The sequence below is a fragment of the Rhamphochromis longiceps genome, linkage group LG20, assembly GCF_057381845.1.
Source record: "Rhamphochromis longiceps isolate RC_006_pf linkage group LG20, R_longiceps_female_GT1.1, whole genome shotgun sequence".
NCBI classification, from domain to species: Eukaryota; Metazoa; Chordata; class Actinopteri; order Cichliformes; family Cichlidae; genus Rhamphochromis; species Rhamphochromis longiceps.
This window is the reverse complement of record NC_140576.1, coordinates 62,057-80,804: the sequence shown is the minus strand read 5'-3', so window position 1 is coordinate 80,804 and position 18,748 is coordinate 62,057. Positions and strand designations below refer to the sequence as shown.

Here is an 18,748-nt window from a genome sequence, read left to right as displayed (position 1 = left end):
GAACCTCTCCCTAAACGGTCACTCCTAAAAAAACGAAAAAGAAAAAAGATAAGATCAGAGTGTTTCCTTTGTTTCTTACTAAATATTCCATGATCAGCTGTAAGTGGGATTATTGGAAAGTGCAAGTATTTATTTCAGTTTTAAATTTCAAGCTAAATCTAATTTTTAGGTCTTCAAACAAAGAAACATGAAATTCATGTTTTATTGACATTTATTCTTCATTAACTTCAGTATCTCAATGATTGAGTGCTGTTTACTAAGTTACTGTTACTGTTGAAGTTACTAAGTAACTGTTGAATCCCAGGAGACTCCCCCAGTGCATATATCTTACACTGTGTAACTTAGCTGCCTTTAAATTAATGTGCATAATGTTACCTTTTTAATCCCATTTATCACTTATGAAAGAGAGGATAGCAACAGGGACAAACTCCAAGCGTACACCGTTTGACTGCTGTGGCTGGGCTTTGAAGGTGATGCAGAATACCAAATATAATATTCATTTAAAAATGTGTAATCAAGGAAACTTATGAATTAGAGAATTTTCATTTATTAAATTAATTATAAAGATTATTTTAAAACTGACCACTAGATGTCACTGTTCACTCACATCTATTTGTTTGCAGTGGAAACAATGGATTGTGATCTCATCACAAATCTATTCTCAACACTACAACAAGGAAAAAAGCCAGCATGTTCAACATGTGGCCACATTCTTCTGGCTTACACTTGAAATATATTTATTTAAGCATTTCGTTGTTTAAACTTTGCATTCAACTGAAATGTTGTTTTCATGCAAAAATGTCACTGATGTTTCAGAGATGCATGCTCATGCCTCAGCAGCATGTCTTTTGATCTCCAACCTTCAACCACAAGTTTAAAACTGTTTCTTTGGCATTGCCTTATTGTATGCTGCATGCACTGAATTCCAGTATGTAACTGTCATTACAAATGTTGCTGTGATTAAGTCAAAAGTTTGCACAAAGCTCCAAAAATATGACTTTATATGTCATCAAATTTTAACAACAGTAGAGAAACAAATGAGAAAGAAGTATTTGAACCAGTATAATATGCTTGTGGTGGGTAACCCAACGAAGGAGTCAGTCGAGGATGAATAAGTTTAACAATTTCCAAAAATCCACAAAGAACAGTAAACCTCATTTTAACCCTTGTCCTACTTTTAAGCCCACTTTCTGTTAGTGTTCTTTTGATGTTACCAACCACAAAAGCCAGAGACGTCATGTACTGCAGTCTAATGGTCTTGCAGATATTCTGGGTGATTTAGTCATGCACGGAAACATCTACTAGAGAGCTCACAGTTATGCTGGTGTCCTGCCTGATGCGGTTTCATTAGAACTAACAAAAGCGTTTCTTTTAATAAAGCAGCAGAGCCACTGTGGTATTTTAAAATGCTATATCTTCAGTTTCAAACACATTGCTTTCCTCAAAATATCTTGTAGCTGTGAACTCCTCGTCCAGCATATGATAAAGCTCAGTCCTTTCAGCTGAAACTGCTACTGACACTAATGATTATTTGGAATAACTTGTAGTTTCCACTTTTTTAAACTCACCTTGTATCACATAAGCTGGAGTGGGACCTGCTGCTGCTGCTGCTTCACTCTCTCTGGCTGCGTTTTAAATTAAGGGCCACACATTACCTGGTGTTAAGTTCTGCTAGGGAAATTTGGCAGATATAGTGCAGATACTGGTTTAACAACTGCTGACAGCTAAACCATCCTTAACTTGTTAGTTGTACTCTGCACACAACACAGCCACAGAGCATGTATCTCTCACTGTCCTTTGCTTCTGCTGTCTTATTTCATGACGTTTAACCGAGGTTACTCGTTATCTATAACAGTTTTTTTTGTTTCTTTGTTTTACTGTTTAAAATGTACGTTTTAAATAAAAGAATAAAATCCCTTTTCTTTGACTGCAAAGTCTCTGCCAACTTCCTCAGAGTCTTCGAAGCTCGCCGCATGGCACAGCATCACCACAAATGTCTGATTGAAGTGATGGATTTAGGGTAAATCTGACCCGCAGGACATTCCCCGCATGCCTTCTTCCCCCGTGTTTCTGCCGCTGGGTAGGTCAAGTATTCGCTGGAAAAACCCAAATTAATCCCAAACGAGTGTGACGCTCGGGGATGTTGCCTTGTGGAGGCTCCACCCCTCGCCTCGGAGCGTGTGGTTCCCGTCGCTCCTGTTGCTGTGTTCCTGAGACTGAGAGTGGTAGTAGAAAACAACAGCTGGGCCGATAGATCAGACGGCTTTGGGGCATTTCTTAATTTTCAGACCATTACAGAAGCCTCCTTTAAACGTGTGAGACTCTATATGGACAACCCGATCATTAAAAAGAGCTCCAGCTGCTTTTTATCAAAACTCAAATTGATTTGGGGATCCGGTCCCGAGGAAAGCTGCTCCTGACAGGTGCGCAAAGTGCGCAGAGAGGATGGGCAGACGTGAGGCGGACAGCAGAGACGCAATGAACACTAGCGGACGCTCCGAGCTGGGCTGCCTGCAGGACGCGGCGTCCAGCAGCCAGCATGGCGGCGAGCAGTCACCGAGAATGGACAGCCGCCGTGCCTGCAACGCGGAGAAGCGACAGAGAAACATGAAAGTAGGCGTGGAGGCGCTGGGCCAGGCATCCACAGCCACAGCGTCCATTGAAGTAAAAAAGCATCAGCACAAGCACAACTTAAAGCACCGTTATGAGGTGATGGAGACGCTGGGGAAAGGCACCTACGGCAAAGTGAAGAAAGCGGTGGAGAGAGCGAGCCTGAAGACGGTAAGATGGTCACCATAACCCATCATAGTATACTGCCTCAAGCTTTTCGGAGCTGTGTGGCTGAAGGACTCGTTATTTCCTAAACAAAGGGCGAAATGTGGTGAAAGGAAACGATAAATTATCAGTTTCTGAAATTGATCTGACCTCCTAACCTCGTCTGCTGACCCTGTAAAAAGCCTATAAAAAGTGTAATGTGATTCCCATGCTTTTACTTTTCGCCTGTGTCTTCATGCGTCTGTGCTTGCGTGCTGCACTTGCCACAGTGTTGCTCAGTGGTAATTAAATATTAATTTGAAGGTGGAAAGAACTTCGTGGGGGGCGCTCTGCGTGTGGTAGGATATGCGTTGATCCTGAACCCATTTCTTGTGCTGCCAGCTTGAGATGCCTTTGGTCTGACTCACTCAGCAATTGAAAAAGGGGATAAAATCACTACAATAGGTCTGCTCCAACTAGAGTCTGACCCCTAAAAACCCAGACTTAAGCACACACACACAGAGAGCAAGACATAATACCATAACAAGTTTCTATTTAACTTCACAATCTGAATATCTAGGTTAAAACAGAATGTGGTGCCAGATTAGTTTGAATAATCGTGGGTTTATGTCTGGTCAGACCTTAATCCCTCCCTCTGTGCTGTGATCTGAGAGGACGGGGCCTCATCAGTTTCCTTTCTGGTTTATTTTAGTAAATAAACACAGTTCCATAATCTGATTGCGACAAAAAAGATGATCCTGATTAGAGTGAGTTTCTCACAATTTGTCTGGCTCCTTCAACTGTGATTGCCAGATCTCCTCACTGATAGTAACCCCCGCCAGGTGTGGAGACGTCGTAGCCCTCACCAACTAGAAAATGTCTCAGTATATCAGAGACTGCCTACCCCCCTTCCCTCAACCCCCACCAGTTTGCTTACAGAGCAAATCATTCTCAGCCCTCTATTGTACACCTATGACTGCACACCAACCCAGCCAACTAATGACATCGACACGTATGCCAATGATGTCCTGACGGTGCTCAGAAAATAACCTGAAGCTTAACTCCCTTAAAACAAAAGAACTCATAATGGACTTCATGAGGCAAAGATAGGTCTACTCCCCACTCATTATAAATTAAGAATGGGTGGAATCTGTAGAATCACCCACATCTCCATGGATCTCACCTGGAGCCACAACACCCTGGTAAAGAAAGCCCAACAGCAGCTTCATTTCCTCTGTGTCCTGAGGAAGAATAACCTGGACCAGAAGTGGCCTTCTACAGCTCCTCATTGGAGAGTGTGCTCTTCTACTTCCTGGGTGTTTGCTACGCAGGGGCCACAACAGAGAACACGAAGCCTGTGCAGAGCGTAATTAACATCACCTAAAACATCAGTCACTGCCCTCTACCACCCTTGGAAGCCATCGCCAGATCCTCCTATCTCAGGAAAACCAGGGCCATCACAGGCGACCCTTTGCACCGCGCCCACCACCTGTATGACCTGCTGCCTTCTGGTTGGCGCCTCAGGTCAATCAGGTCCCACACCTTCAGACTCAAAAACACCTTCTTCCCCTGGGACATTCAGACTGTCAAAAAACACTTTCTCCCCACACCCCACCCCTGCCCAATCACCTCACTAATCTGAGCCATGGCCTGAGTTACCCTCATCACTCATGCCACTCACACACGGACTCTATTCATACCAGGTCATTTCTTTGCACGACTTTCAAGCACTTTGCAACTTGTTTTCTGTTGTGTACAATTCAATTCTATTCTATATCTTAACATGTAGTGAAGCATGTATAAGAGACTGCTGGTAGGATACAGAGAGATGAACAAGGCCATGTAGAGTGTGTGTGTGTGTGTGTGTGTGTGTGTGTGTGTGTGTGTGTGTGTGTGTGTGTGTGTGTGTGTGTGTGTGTGTGTGTGTGTGTGTGTGTGCGCGTGCAGGGTGAGTGGGTTTGGTAGGACAAGGGGGAAAAGCTGAATTCCTTGAGCCATTAGCAGGCACATACCAAGGATTCTTTGAAACAAAACAGGCATTATTTTTGGAAACAAGGCTAGCGGGCTGTTTTGTGAGCTTGGGGAGATGGGAGAGGAAAGCAGGAAGAAGAGCAGGAAGAGAAGGCACTATGAGTGATTTTATATTAAGGAGCTCACTTGAGACTTGTTCCTGTAAAGTGTCTAAGTGGTTTTCCTGTGACGCTGCAAGAAAGGAATGTAAGTCATCCTCATGAATGCACAGGGTAAAGCAAAAGGAAAGATGAATAACCAGCCTTGGTTATGCAAGCTAAGTATTCTGTGGTCACTTACCCTGGTTTGGAGCCTCACTTGTTTTTAAAGCTTAAATATCGTAGGCAAGAAAGAAAAAAAAAGGAATTGAAGCAATCAGATAATGCCATCAGAAAAAAATTCTTGTTTCCTTTCTTGCATTTAATGTATATGTCTTTGCCCAGTTTCCCATCAGTTCTGCAATTCCTGGTTAAGGAAAGGGACGGCTTAAGGCTGTGTGTAGATGATTGGAGGTCAAGGGTCACTCTGGCAGGAAGCCTGTATAATTCTGCCGCTAAATCGTTCACAGATGCAGCAGGAACCTTTAGTGATGCTCAGGCTCCTGGGATACATTTGTGTGTTTGTGAGAATAGCAGGGTAGGAAGGAAGTTGGTGCACACCCCAACCCCCATGATGACTTCATACAGACAAACACACCTGCAATAAGTCAAGACTGGAGTCAGCAGGAAAACAAGAAGGGGATGGGAAAGCTAGTACATCCCTTTGCACATCTAAAATTGCCATGCCATCATAATATAGGCCGTGATGATGTCAGAGAACGCCTGAATGACTCCCACATGCTGCGTTGTGTTTCCTACACATTGTTGCAGTTTGCATGGTTGCAGTTTTTAGAGGAAACGATGAGATGTTGTTGGTGAGAAGGATACTTTAGAGGTCATATCTCTGCGTGATGCATCTGCAGGATATTTGCAGGCATAAGGGTGAGATCGCACAAACAACCACAGCTTCCTCTACTCACACATGGCCCCTTGAAATCAGTCAGATAAAATGCTCACTTTGCCCTGAACCATACCCAGAGGGTCTGTATTCCCTGTGTCATGTGTCACTTCAAAGTCTTGGTAGTAAATTAGAGCTGAGACGGCAGTAGAATTTTTTGACTCCCAGTCTATATCTTGATGTGTCTAATCCATAACTTTTATCTGTTATATTGCACTAAATCATCCCAGTAACTGATTTTACAGTCTCCCCTTCTCTTCCTCACATTGCTTTAAGTATTTGGGTCATAAATGGCTCTTTAGTGAGCATCAGAATCTGCCTCCCCAACTTTTTAATATCTGCCCTTCAGCTGATGACCTCATAAATCAGAAGGTCACTTCAGTCTCAGGGGTTCCCTGGATGGTGTTCGTGTTGTGTTGCATAACTATCATGGTTGATGGAGCGTGCGAACTGTGTCTCTTCCAGTTTTTCGGAGACATTTTTTTCCCCCCGCCAGCTGAGAAAACTCGAGTTTTGACCTGTGGGAGCTCACCCACAGGGACATGCAAAATTATACAGCGCATGTTTCGTCCCATGTTTAAATATCAGCCTCACAAATTAGTCCCATGGCTTCAGCTACTTGTTATATTCCACGTCTCTGTTGTCCTTTGTGTATTTTAGGCACACTCCGATGCCTCGTTGTCTGCCTGCATGCACTTGTCTCGTCTTTGTAAAGTGTTGATTATGTGACACTTATTCTATCCAACCAGTTTTATAGGTTTGTTTTAGGATGCATGTTTTTATTGCAGGCCTGCGTGTGTGTGTTCAGAAGCTTCGGGTTGCACTGGTGTATGGGATTAAAGAAGCAGAGTGTGAACACTGCAGCTGTCAACCTTCTGCCTCTGAACATCTCACATCACGAGATCTGCTCTCACCATGCAGCCTTTAAACCCACATAATCATGTCTAATACCCAGAGATTTTATTAGTGTATGAGCGTGTGTGTTTTTAAGCATCAACAGTATGTACAGTATGCCTTTGTTTCCATGTTTGGCTGTGCAGATGATGCATGAACTGTTTATTTATTTGTGGCTTTGATGGAGGTAAAGCAGAAAATGGTTAAATTTGTGTGTTTTCTGAGGAATTTATGGAAATTAAATCTACTGGCTCAAGTTTTATTACTCAGTCACTAGATTTAACACATGGTGTATGAAATTTGGACACAACCTTTTTTGTATAACATCCTCTAAACTTTGTCTTCCTTCCAAGGTGGCGATCAAGTCAATCCGCAAGGAGTGCATCACCGACGACCTGGACAGAATTCACATCCAGAGAGAGATTGAGATCACATCTTCACTCAGTCACCCCAACATCATACGCTTCCATGAGGGTAAGATGACACTGACACACCTTCCCACGTAATCAGACAATTTCATAGTTTGGTATCCAGCTAGCGTTTAGGCAGTCAATATTTTAAAGAACGTTAGTTGAAAGATATTAAGTTCCACAACACACACAGCAGCATTTACAGCAGTGTTGTTTAACAATGCCAGGGGCTAAGGGATAACGCTGGTAATGCTCACAAATCCTATTTGAAGCCCAAAACCAACAATGACACGACCCAACTAAGTATTTCCTATTTGTACAAAGAATCGTACACATGTCTTCTTACTCCGTTCCATAAACTTGCATTGTTGTTAAATACTTAACTTAAAATCATATCACTGATGCACTAATTTGGGGAAAAATATCCCAAAACTACTACAAATACCACTCTGGGTCAATTCAGGCTAAACCACCAAAATACTCACTGCAGCAAGAAGGAATCTCCCCAAAAATGATTTGCTAAAAGCTACAGCACCCAGAAATGAAACAATATGATGGAAAAGAATTGTAAAACTTCTAAAACAGCCTTGAGAGATGGTCTTTGGTATCTTGTTTCATCATCTTGTAGTGTTACTTAACAATAAAAACAGAAGATTTTTACCCTTATTCACTAAAGGTCTCCCATTTATTGTTGGATGGGTATTGTTGTTCAATAGAACAAATGAGGAGGATGTTATAGTCATCAATAAGATAAAAAATTCCAGTTAGCCCCACACCTGTCACTATACTTAAGTATATCATTTCGATTGGTAGCCATTCATCAGGTGAGACTCTTTTAAAGTTGTACAAATGACAGAAACTGCAGATATTTCTGTTTCTATGAAGATTTATTGAAATCAATAAGCATTTGCATACACGGATTACACGGGAGTTGAAAACCTACACAGCCAAAACAGCATTAAAGGTTTCTGTTTTCCTGTGTTGACAGTGTTTGAGAGCCGGGATAAGATTGTGATTGTGATGGAGTACGCCAGCAGAGGAGAGCTGTATGATTACATACAGGAGAGGAGGCGACTGCCAGAAACAGAAGCCCGCAGCATCTTCAGACAGATTACATCTGCTGTCCACTACTGCCATAAGGTTTATACACACCAAACAACCTACCCACATGTGTTCTGCAGGTGCCCAACAGGAATACATTACAAGTTAGCAAATTGCACACAGGCACGTGTGCACACATGCAAATACTGTACCGCTTAAACCAATAAATCCTAATCCTATTACTGCAGAAAAACTTGACTTGAGTTTTCAGATCTCTTTGGGTTAAGAGCGCATTATAAGGCTCGATTGTTCTTTACAGTCACACACTGACACATTTAACAAACGCTAAATGAGCCTCCTTCAACATTATTGTAAGCCTTGGCATAGAAACAAACACTTCTTTGTTTCTCTGATTTATTGTTGTGTACATAAAATCAGGCCAGAAAGCAGGAATTATCGAGGACTTATAGGGCTTTGGAGTTGACGTCACGCCGCAATGCATTGTGGGAGCGCAGCTCCATTTTCGGGGTCTACGAATCAAAACAAACACACTGTGTTGGAACGACGACGACAAGAAACATGCTTAAAAGCAGCTCAAAAGAAAACGGACGGTATAGAGACCGATTGCGTCCAGAGGCGAAGCAGCGGTACTTGAAAAAAAATAGAGTGCATCGCAAATCTGGACCCATTTGAAATACGGCAGTGGAGTAAAGACCCAGACGACTTACCGCCACTGTCCTACCCCGATATCTTCACGTATCTTGTTTGTGGAGTAAGCGCTTACACAGCGAACCAGTTTCGTAATTACAAGTCACTGGAGGCGCACATCCAATTTACAAATGGCTGGGTGCAAGATTTGGCTATTTTCAAGCCGCCAAACTCTGAGTACGTCGTCAAAGTAAGTCAGCTGGAGTGCACCGAGTGAAATAGCCATTTTCCACCCCCCACCATAATTAATGTTACACATTTATCATTTAACTGCTAAAATATCGTTATCATATTATATGCCCATAATTGTAAAGTACATGCAAGTTAACACATTGATAATCGGGTAAATTATTAACGCCAATTTGTGTCCTTCCTGTCTCATTTCATTTATTGTCTTTACATCAACCAATCAAGTCACTCCATTCTATGTTTGATCGCAATTTCTATAACTTCTGAGACCACCAACGATGATATTATTCAGCTATAAAGTGTGATGTGAACATATTTAGAACTTACCGGAATGAAAATGTCTTGAGCACACCAACTGATATCTGGAGACGTAACAGAACTTGATATCAGCTCGTCTCACGGCTGCTATCCAGGCTAGACGCCTTCGTTTGGTAATATCTGATACATGAGCTCCTTCATGTTGCTTCCAGGTTAGGAAAGCATAAAAAGACAATCCAAACTTATTCCCGTGCCGGTCGTAAGATCGAACATTGCAGCCGACCGCACAGCAAGTACGAACCATGGCTATGCTTTCGCTCCTTACTTAGACCCCCAAAATGGCGGATCGGGCCAAAATCCTTTCCACGCCCACCCCCGTGACATCACGCTCCAAACCCCTATTAAGTCCTGTTTAAACAGAAGTGCATTACAGTGGAACTTAGGATATCTGCCTGACTGTCAGCTGAGCTGGACATGGGGAAAAAAAGGCAGTTGTTTTGCTTTTCTTATTTTGGCAGTTTGGACTCTGTGTGAATCTGCTCACGTTAAACTTATCATTCAGCTTCTGCGTCTCTGTGGTGTGCAGGGTGATGGAATTTGGGCTCCTCGTGCCCTTGAATATTGTCCCAAAATAGACATGAATGTTCCAGCGTGAATGAATTATTGAATGTGCCTCAGAGGTATGCGGTGCACATGGAAAGACGAGCAAGACTTCACGAGAAAAATGGAAATAATCGAGGGCCATTCACTGCTCTGTTCACAGGCATTTTAAACGATAGTAAAATGCCTGTAAACGACCTGATAAACCACATCTAACCATACGTGTGTCTGCCGTGCTTGCACACATACACACATAGTGCAGTTACATGTAGCACACAAAGCACTGTCTGAGGTCATTGGCCATTTCCTTCACATAAGAAGAGAATTTAATAAATGAAATAAAGTTTGTTTAAGACGAACTGACAGGAATGTTTAAAGTGTCACATGATTTCCTGGGTGACCACACCTAATGAGGTACTACATATGCAATTTATTTTGCTACAAATAGTGTAGATTTTGAGTCATCTGCCTTTTCCTTGCACACTTGTGCTTAATGCCAGTCGGCGACTCAAACCGTCATCCGATGAAAAAACAGAGCACCTTCTCATGCTTGAGAATAATTAAACAGTCTGATGATCTTCCTTCAGACTCTCCAAGAGCAGGACCTCAAGTGTGTTTCTCCTGTCTTGCAGAACGGGGTTGTGCATCGAGACCTCAAGCTGGAGAACATTCTTTTGGACCAAGATTTGAATGTAAAGGTAGGATCCTAAGAAAATATTGTGCACTAACTGAGCCATCTTGCCACATTTCCTTAGCATTTAATGAGATAAGATAAGATAGAACTTTATTAATCCCTCGGGTGGGTTCCTCTGGGAAATTCTGTTTCCAAAAGCACAGCACCGACAGAAGTTACAGTTACAGAATGTTTTATTTATATATATATATATATATATATATATATATATATATATACATACACACACACACATATAAATACAGAGACAAATAAAAATAAAATATACGAAGGGGATAAATAGGAATAAAAAATAAAAATACAAGTGAATTGCACATTTCAAGTATTGAGGTCTATTTGCACCATTGACCATTTACAAAAGTATTGCACAAAAGGTATTGCACAGTGAGGTGAAGAGGCACTACAACTTAGTTGTTCCCCCCTCCTTTGTCCTCCTGTCTCCCCTCCCTCTCCCCTCCAGAGAGGAGTTAAACAGTTTGATGGCGTGTGGGACAAAGGAGTTTTTAAGTCTGTTAGTTCTTGTCTTGGGGAGAAGCAACCTGTCACTGAACAGACTCTTCTGGTTGTTAATGGCCGTGTGCAGAGGATGCCCAGCATTGTTCATAATGTCCATCAGTTTCTTTAATGTCCTTTTCTCTGCCACTGTCACCAGAGTGTCCAGCTTCACGCCGACCACAGAGCTAGCCCTCCTGATCAGTTTCTCCAGCCTGCATGAGTCCTTCTTTGCTGTGCTGCTCCCCCAGCACACCACAGCATAGAAAAGTACTCCAGCAACCACCGACTGGTAAAACATCCTCAGGAGCTTCCTGCAGATGTTAAAAGACCTCAGCCTCCTGAGGAAGTACAGTCGGCTTTGGGCTTTTTTATACAGGTGCTCTGTGTTGCATGACCAGTCCAGTTTATTGTCCACCCACAGCCCGAGGTACTTGTACTTGTTGACCACCTCCACCTCCTCCCCCTCTATCTGAACCGGCAGTGGACCTTCTCTGGACCTCCCGAAGTCCACAACCAGTTCCTTGGTCTTTGAGGTGTTGAGTTGCAGGTGGTTTGTGTGACTCCATGCGACAAAGTTCCTCACCAGACTTCTGTACTCCTCTTCCTGATCATCCCAGATACACCCCATGATGGCCGTGTCATCTGCAAACTTCTGAATATGGCATAATTCAGAGTTGTAGCAGAAGTCAGAGGTGTACAGGGTGAGGAGAAGAGGGGACAGCACAGTTCCCTGTGGTGCTCCTGTGCTGCTGACCACTGTGTCAGACGTGATGTCCTTCAGCCTGACGTACTGTGGCCTGTCGGTGAGGTAGTCGGAGATCCAAGCGACCAGGCAGGGGTCCACCTCCATCCTGTTCAGTTTTTCCTGAAGCATACAGGGCCGGATGGTATTAAAGGCACTGGAAAAGTCAAGAAACAGGATCCTGACCGTGCCTTTTCCCCCATCCAGGTATGAGTGGGCTCTATGCAGGAGGTACAGGATGGCATCCTCCACTCCGACACCCGCCTTGTATGCAAACTGTAGTGGGTCCTGGGCATGTTGTACCTGTGGTCGGAGGAGGTTGAGGAAGAGCCGCTCTAGAGTCTTCATAAGATGTGACGTCAGTGCCACCGGTCGGAAGTCATTCAGCTCATTGGGCCGGTTCCTTTTGGGGACCGGGACGATGCAGGATATCTTCCATAGGGCGGGCACTCTCCCCAGTCGCAGACTGAGATTGAAGACTCGTTGTAGCGGCTCCCCAAGTTCAGCAGCACATGCCTTTAGCATCCTAGGACACACCTTGTCTGGGCCTGCTGCCTTCCTGGGGCGAAGCTTCCTCAGTTGTCTCCTGACCTGATCCACTGTGACACTGGGAGATGTTTGGGAGGAGGGGAGGGGGGGAGATGTCTTGCTGCTGAGAGAGGGATTGGAGGAGGGGGTGTCATGGTGTAGGAAGGGGGGGGGGAAGCGAGGGAGGTAGGAGAGTGGGGAGAGGACTCTGTAGTAAAGGTGAGGGTGAGGGTGGGGGGGTTGTGGGCTGGTCAAACCTGTTGAAGAAGTTGTTGAGTTCGTTTGCCTTCTCCACAGTCCCCCCCACTGTGCTTTTCTTGGTGTTGTGGCCTGTGATGGTTTTCACACCATTCCAGACCTCCCTCATATTGTTCCCCTAACCCTAACCCCTTCCCATTATCATCTGATCCATGCTACGTGGATTGTTTTGCCGCCTCCAACATAAAATGCAAACACAGTGTACTTTCAGGATATATGTTGGAGCATTTTCTACCCAGAGGAATTTCAATGTGTTGTTGAGCAATGGACAGTGAATGTGAAAAAACACAATGTAAGGCCTTACAAAAGAACCCAGGGAATATTTCTTGCCTTATTTGGGCATTGTTCTCCCTATATCAGAGCTGTGCATGGTCAGCAGGGAATGCCGGGAATTTAGCGACAATCTTGAGGATTCATGCCAGTCAGGGGGTTTACGCATGTGTGCTCTGTCTGTCAAAAGAAAACGCTATGTGCAGACTTCTCTGCGGGTCTTCATTCGCTGCCAACCACATCACCGGAGGTTCACCGCACCGGCCTTTCTCGGCATCTGCTGCAGGAAATCACCGAGGCTCTGTGCAATGCGTTGTTATGTCTGCACAATAGCTGCTTAATGGCATCTGTATGGGGCAGAGAGAGGCAGATATGTGAAATGTTAGGTCATGTCAGGTTTAAAGTAGAATATTAGTCTGTAGAGTGTAACTTTGTGTTTGACTTTGTTTTCGTAAGCATTTGGTAGTCATTCATTCACTCTTCCAGCTTCATGAAGAACTGTCTCACTATAGACTGAATGCATGCAAACATATGGGAGTCCAAAGAAATGTGCTAATTGCCACTGGATATATATGAACAGTGAGCTGGCTTGCATTTACAGTGTTGTCTTCTTCAATGAGGTCTTTGTTTCCCCGTATCTCTCTACCATGGAAGTGAACCTGTCATTGTGAATATTTTTAACACCACGAGGGCTGATAGTGAGCCAGCATGCATGTTTATAATCTTCGCAGATAGAGGAGAGACACAGTATGTCTGCGTATGGCTTTCGGAGCCTCGAGTGAGTGATTGTTCCATTACGTGGGCGTAAGCAGCCTGATGCTTTTGGCCCGCTCCCCTTTTCCTCGCTCACACTTACTCTGGCAAAAGCTCAGCATACCTGCAGTATTTTTGGCTCCTTTAAAAGGAATTGCTTTTGAGTTATTGTGTATTTTCTTTCCCACATGACTAAAAGCTTTCCGTACATAGTCACTGAAAAGGAATTTAGATTGCGTGAGGCCGAGTGCTAAAGTGAATGAAACTCAGTGCAGGATTCAGTGTGAACTGATTAGTTCACTGTGACATAAAGTTTGAGATATCAGTGTTTTGAGTTTGTGGAGAGACATCTGGACTGAGATCTGTTGTCTTGTAATGTGACAGTTACGCCATCTATGATTCACAGTGTCACATGAACCTCTTGTGTTTACTTGACACAGAAAATGAGCGCAGACACATCCAGCAGCTGTGAAAGCTTTGAATAGTGTCAGCAGTAGGAAGAAATAAAAATAATTATTAACAAAATATGTTAATTTGCATTCTTTCTTTTTTGCAGCTGGCTGATTTTGGCCTCTCAAATAATTTCCACAAGGGCACGCTGCTGCAAACCTACTGTGGAAGTCCGCTCTACGCTGCCCCAGAGATCGTGAAAGGGCTCCCATACCAGGGACCAGAGGTTGGTCAACATGCTGTTAATTCCCAGCATTATGGATGTTAGGTTGTTTTAAAATGTTCACAGAATAATCAGTTTTGTTTACTGCAAGACTGGAGGGCTGCTTTTGGTGAGATTACATCATCATTTAATGTCACCACATGTGGCTGGTTTTCTTTTAAAACAACAGCTTTCTAGTACATTAGCTAATTCTAACAACTTGCATTGTGGGTATTGTACGCACCAGATGCTGGCATGAAAAAAAGCTCTTTAAAATGTAAAAAAATTATGATGTCGCTGGTTCTGCTGCATTTTGTGTCTTTCATGAATCCAACATTGTTATTTATATTAGTGCAATGCTAAATTACACTAATTTAGCAGTGTAAAATTCATATCTTCTGGATTAGTGTAGCTTTAAACCACAGTACATCTTCTTTTGTTCATGAATATGCTTTAAAATAATATAATATTTCATTCTGTATGTGTTTGTGTCTTAGGTGGACTGCTGGGCACTGGGGGTGTTGCTGTATGCCCTTGTTTACAGCAGCATGCCATTCGATGGTGCCAGTCACACAAAACTCACAGAGCAGATCAGCCAAGGTCGCTATCGCAGACCCAACCCCCCCTCTGGTAAAGCTTCATAACTTTATTTTTTATATATATTTTTAAAGCTGTCAAATGGGATCTGGTTTGTCAGCGTAGTGGCCATAAATAACTGTTGACTCTGTCCCCTCCAGACGCCTGTGCTCTCATCAGCTGGTTGCTGACAGTGCGTGTGGATGAGAGAGCCACGATAGAGGACGTGGCTAACCACTGGTGGGTGAACTGGGGATATGAAGAGAGTGTGTGTGACTGCCCTTCATTTCCACACCAAGAGTGCCCCTCCCCGCTGCTGGCTCGCTACATCGACTGGCAGAATCAGGTTGCTGCTGCTAGCAGTTTGACGGTGGATGCAGACTGCCTGTCCTCAGACTCTTCCGGTCTTCCTCAACACGCTTCCAACCCCTTTTACTTCAGCTTACCTCTAAAGCACGAATGTGGGGGAGGTGCAAGGGTGCGCGGTGGAATATCGAGTCTTAGGAAGTCTCGCAAGGAGAATGCGATTCCCCAGACTGCACAGGGAGCTTGCAGTGACGTTTGTTTAGCAACTGCTTCTTCCGTGGTGATTTCCTCCAGTTCCACTTTTGAAAGAAAAAAGCCCAAAGGTATTCTGAAACACCAGAGAAGTTTAGATTCAGTCTTTCACACCCCTCCCAGGGATAACGCCCCCTCTCAGCTCTGTAACACTGCACCGCAGCCCTGTCGAACACACAGTCTTACTCATGCGTATGTTGACGTCCTATCAACCAGCCTTCTGTCTCCAACTACATTCAGTCAGCCGTCGTCCAAAATGCCCAAGAAAGGGATACTAAAGAACTTGTATGGTGGGGAGTCAGGTTATGGTTCCTCATCAGACAGAAGGGGCTCAGGTGTAGGAAGTACAGACAGTAATGCAGGTCAGTCCTGTTCCCACAAACAACAAACATGTCTCCCTGGAGTTGAAGACAGTCCCACAATGCGCACAGAAGCAGTAAGAAGACGTAAGGGTATTTTGAAACGTAATGGAAAGTTTTCTCGCAGCCTGGATCTTCCTGACAACCACCAGTCTTCTCCCTCTCCAACTCCTGCGATATTCCCAGAGGCTCTGCAGCATCTCCTCCAGACTGCAGGGGATGCTGAGGGCCGTCATAGCCGCCCCTCTAGTGTTGTGAGCGAGGATAGCCTCTTCTCCTCCGATTCCTTTGATCTGCTGGACCTTAGCTCCCAGTCACGTCGCAAGATTTTCTCAAGGGGGGTGCGGCACAGCTCAGAGGACGATTTGGAGCAGCTGAGAGGCGAGGTGGACAGGGTTGTTGGACAACGACAAACAAAAAAGGAAATGGTGTAATACGAAGCGTATTAGAAACTTTAGTGTGCTGAAAAACTGGGTTTAATTCCAGCTCTTCAGTTCAGTTTTATGTGATAATCAGTGCCTGCGATCTTGAAAAGACTTCATGAACTCTAGAAAGGTTGCATCTCAAGTACACAGACTCTCATGACCATTGCACTGCCGATGTAAAGCACCATGTCTCAGCATATTTGCAGCGATAAATTAAAGTGTAGCCTCTGACTGTTTAACTGTGTTCCTCCAAATGGGACCTGATTTCCAGCAGTTTGCAGAGACAGGACAGAATAGTCTGTTTAATGGACTCGGTCCGACCTCACCTGCACAACAGACTCTCCTTGTAGATTTTTGCAGATTGATGTTGACAACTCTCAAAATCTTTGTCTGAAGGCTGTCATCTGCTAACATGGTAATCCATGCATCTTTGATTTATCGACAATCATTGTATGAGTAAGTCAAAAGACTTAAAGATATTTCCATCCACCTGCATTTTTTGACCATTTTGGATATAAAATCTGAGGTGTAAGTTCAGAAAAAAAGAAGAAAAAATACTTTTAAAGTTCAAAAAAATATGTGTGTATTGATAACAGTGAAATGTGGCAAAGTGCAATTGAAACTAGCTTTTTATACACTAATCGTGCATGAAGCATGTCAGATAGAAGCATACAGTATGTATGTGAGAACTAATGGCGAGGAGGAGCATTAGTTAAATTAATATATGAAACAAATGTAAATATAATTTCATTTTTTCTGCATTCTTTGGCAGTGCTACTAATTTTGCTGGTGATCTTTTGTAATATATAATTTGCACACTGTTGTTCTGCAGTGGTTGTGATAACACCCGGCAATAAATTTAACATCATCAGCTACTTATACTCAAGTATCCACCTTCATGCAGTCACACATACATATGGAAACAGATATGCATAGAAGTTTGCTTTTAGCTTAATGATTTTCTGAAATGTGTTCAAATGTGTGCAGTGTTTGGATGGAAACTAGACTGTAGCAACTTCTGTTATGATGATAAATTCTGCTCAGTTGACCTTTGGGATACTTTGTGGCAGCACTTTATAAACCTTATATAAACATTGCGACATGGTTATAGCGCACTAAAATGTAGCAGATATCAGGACATTTTAAGTGTTCAGTATTAACCTGTATAATCTGTCAGAAATTCTAATTTCTCATCTGAGAATAAATTGTGTTTTTATTCATTATCTGTTCATGCATCATCCTGCTTATGTTTATGCACTGTGGGCTTGCACAAGAGGAGCTATGGTTGTTAACAGACACTTCACATTGGTTAAACCCCATTTGTTAAATGTTTATATTCCGCTTATCTAAAATGCTAAGGAAAGTAATGCCGATGTCAATATTTTTTTTCAAGTATATTTATGCCACACAGTGTTTCACTGTGCACAGTTTGCTTCTTTGCACCAACACACACAGTGTGAATAGCAGATAGATCACATTGCTTTTTACCGTGACACCACCTGTGCTGCTCTGGATGTTTAGGTGATGTATGCAGTAGATGTATGCAATATTAAATCTGTGATTTTCATACTGTGAGAGGAAATACAAAGAATTCTCTTTAACTTTTTTTGTTTGTTTTTTTTAAATATTTTTGTTTTTCTGGGTAAAATAAATTATTTGAATCTGAGCAGTTTGCAGTGTCTTTTCTGATGAAACGATAAATAAAATCAGCAGCATGTTGTAAGACGTATTGCATCTTGACCAACCATAGAGTTTGTACTCGAAAGCAGGGATGTTAGTTAGTTTGATTATTTGTCTGAGTGTGGAAGACAAAAAGATGTCTATTTAGTTACCTTGCTGTCTTCTTCTGTGTTTCTGTCTCCATAAACTCAGCTCTAGTTGGCCCACAGATTGTTTTCATAGTTTTTAATGGACTTGGTTATAAAAAGAAGTAGGCACAGTTTCTTTCTTTAAATGCTCTACAAAAAGGAAACATTAACTGTGGAAACAGCAGATTTGAAAAAGCAGGTTTCATTAAACAGTTATTCCAATGTTGTGTTTTGAAAGCCTGTCCAATGAGTAAACACTTCATAGATTGTTGTTTGGAGATTTTCATTTTAAGGATTACATTTTTCTGTATGGATTAAAAAAAATGCCAACATCTCCAAAACAACAAAACTCACCAGAAGGCCTTGTTTAGATGTGAAGAAGCCCGGCATGGTCTTTGATAAACATTATTATTTTATACCATTCACTTGCCTGGTTGTAAATTTCTTTAAGTCTTCTCCCCATTTTAGGACACTTTATATAATTTGAATTGATTGATTGGAGAAAAAGTTGGCCAGCAGAGGATGAAATCCAGAGCAAAGGTCAGATGGTGACTTTTCACAACACTCATATCCCGTCAGTGTCATGGGGACTATTTTGTTACATAAGAACAACCATTTAACTGTGCTGAGCTAATGTTTATGCTGCATGCACAGCGAGTAGATGAGTAAATGTGATACAGCCTTTATCTACACCCAAGACTTCTGGATTCTCAATCATTGCTTAAGATGGGTTGTCATCAAAACTACTGTACTGGGAGGTGATTTGAAGA

The 18,748-nt window shown here is 42.8% G+C and overlaps 1 protein-coding gene across 1 annotated transcript; it reads left to right on the top strand.

Moving 5' to 3' along the window:
- The first annotated feature begins 1,255 nt into the window (after positions 1-1,255).
- Positions 1,256-17,807, top strand: LOC146644502 (NUAK family SNF1-like kinase 1). Its single transcript, XM_085394642.1, has 7 exons — positions 1,256-2,781; positions 7,008-7,128; positions 8,053-8,204; positions 10,493-10,558; positions 14,157-14,276; positions 14,750-14,882; positions 14,990-17,807. The coding sequence occupies exons 1-7, from the start codon at positions 2,446-2,448 to the stop codon at positions 16,177-16,179; spliced, it is 2,118 nt and encodes a 705-aa protein (XP_085250768.1). The 5' UTR covers positions 1,256-2,445; the 3' UTR covers positions 16,180-17,807.
- The last annotated feature ends 941 nt before the right edge of the window (positions 17,808-18,748 follow it).

What these genes read in the sequence shown, in the direction of transcription:
- LOC146644502 (XM_085394642.1), top strand. Translation starts at nt 2,446, where the DNA reads ATGGGCAGACGTGAGGCGGACAGCAGAGACGCAATGAACACTAGCGGA. An exon ending in CTGTCCACTACTGCCATAAG is followed by an intron (nt 8,205 to 10,492) that starts GTTTATACACAC and finishes CCTGTCTTGCAG; the next exon opens with AACGGGGTTGTGCATCGAGA. An exon ending in CAGACCCAACCCCCCCTCTG is followed by an intron (nt 14,883 to 14,989) that starts GTAAAGCTTCAT and finishes TGTCCCCTCCAG; the next exon opens with ACGCCTGTGCTCTCATCAGC.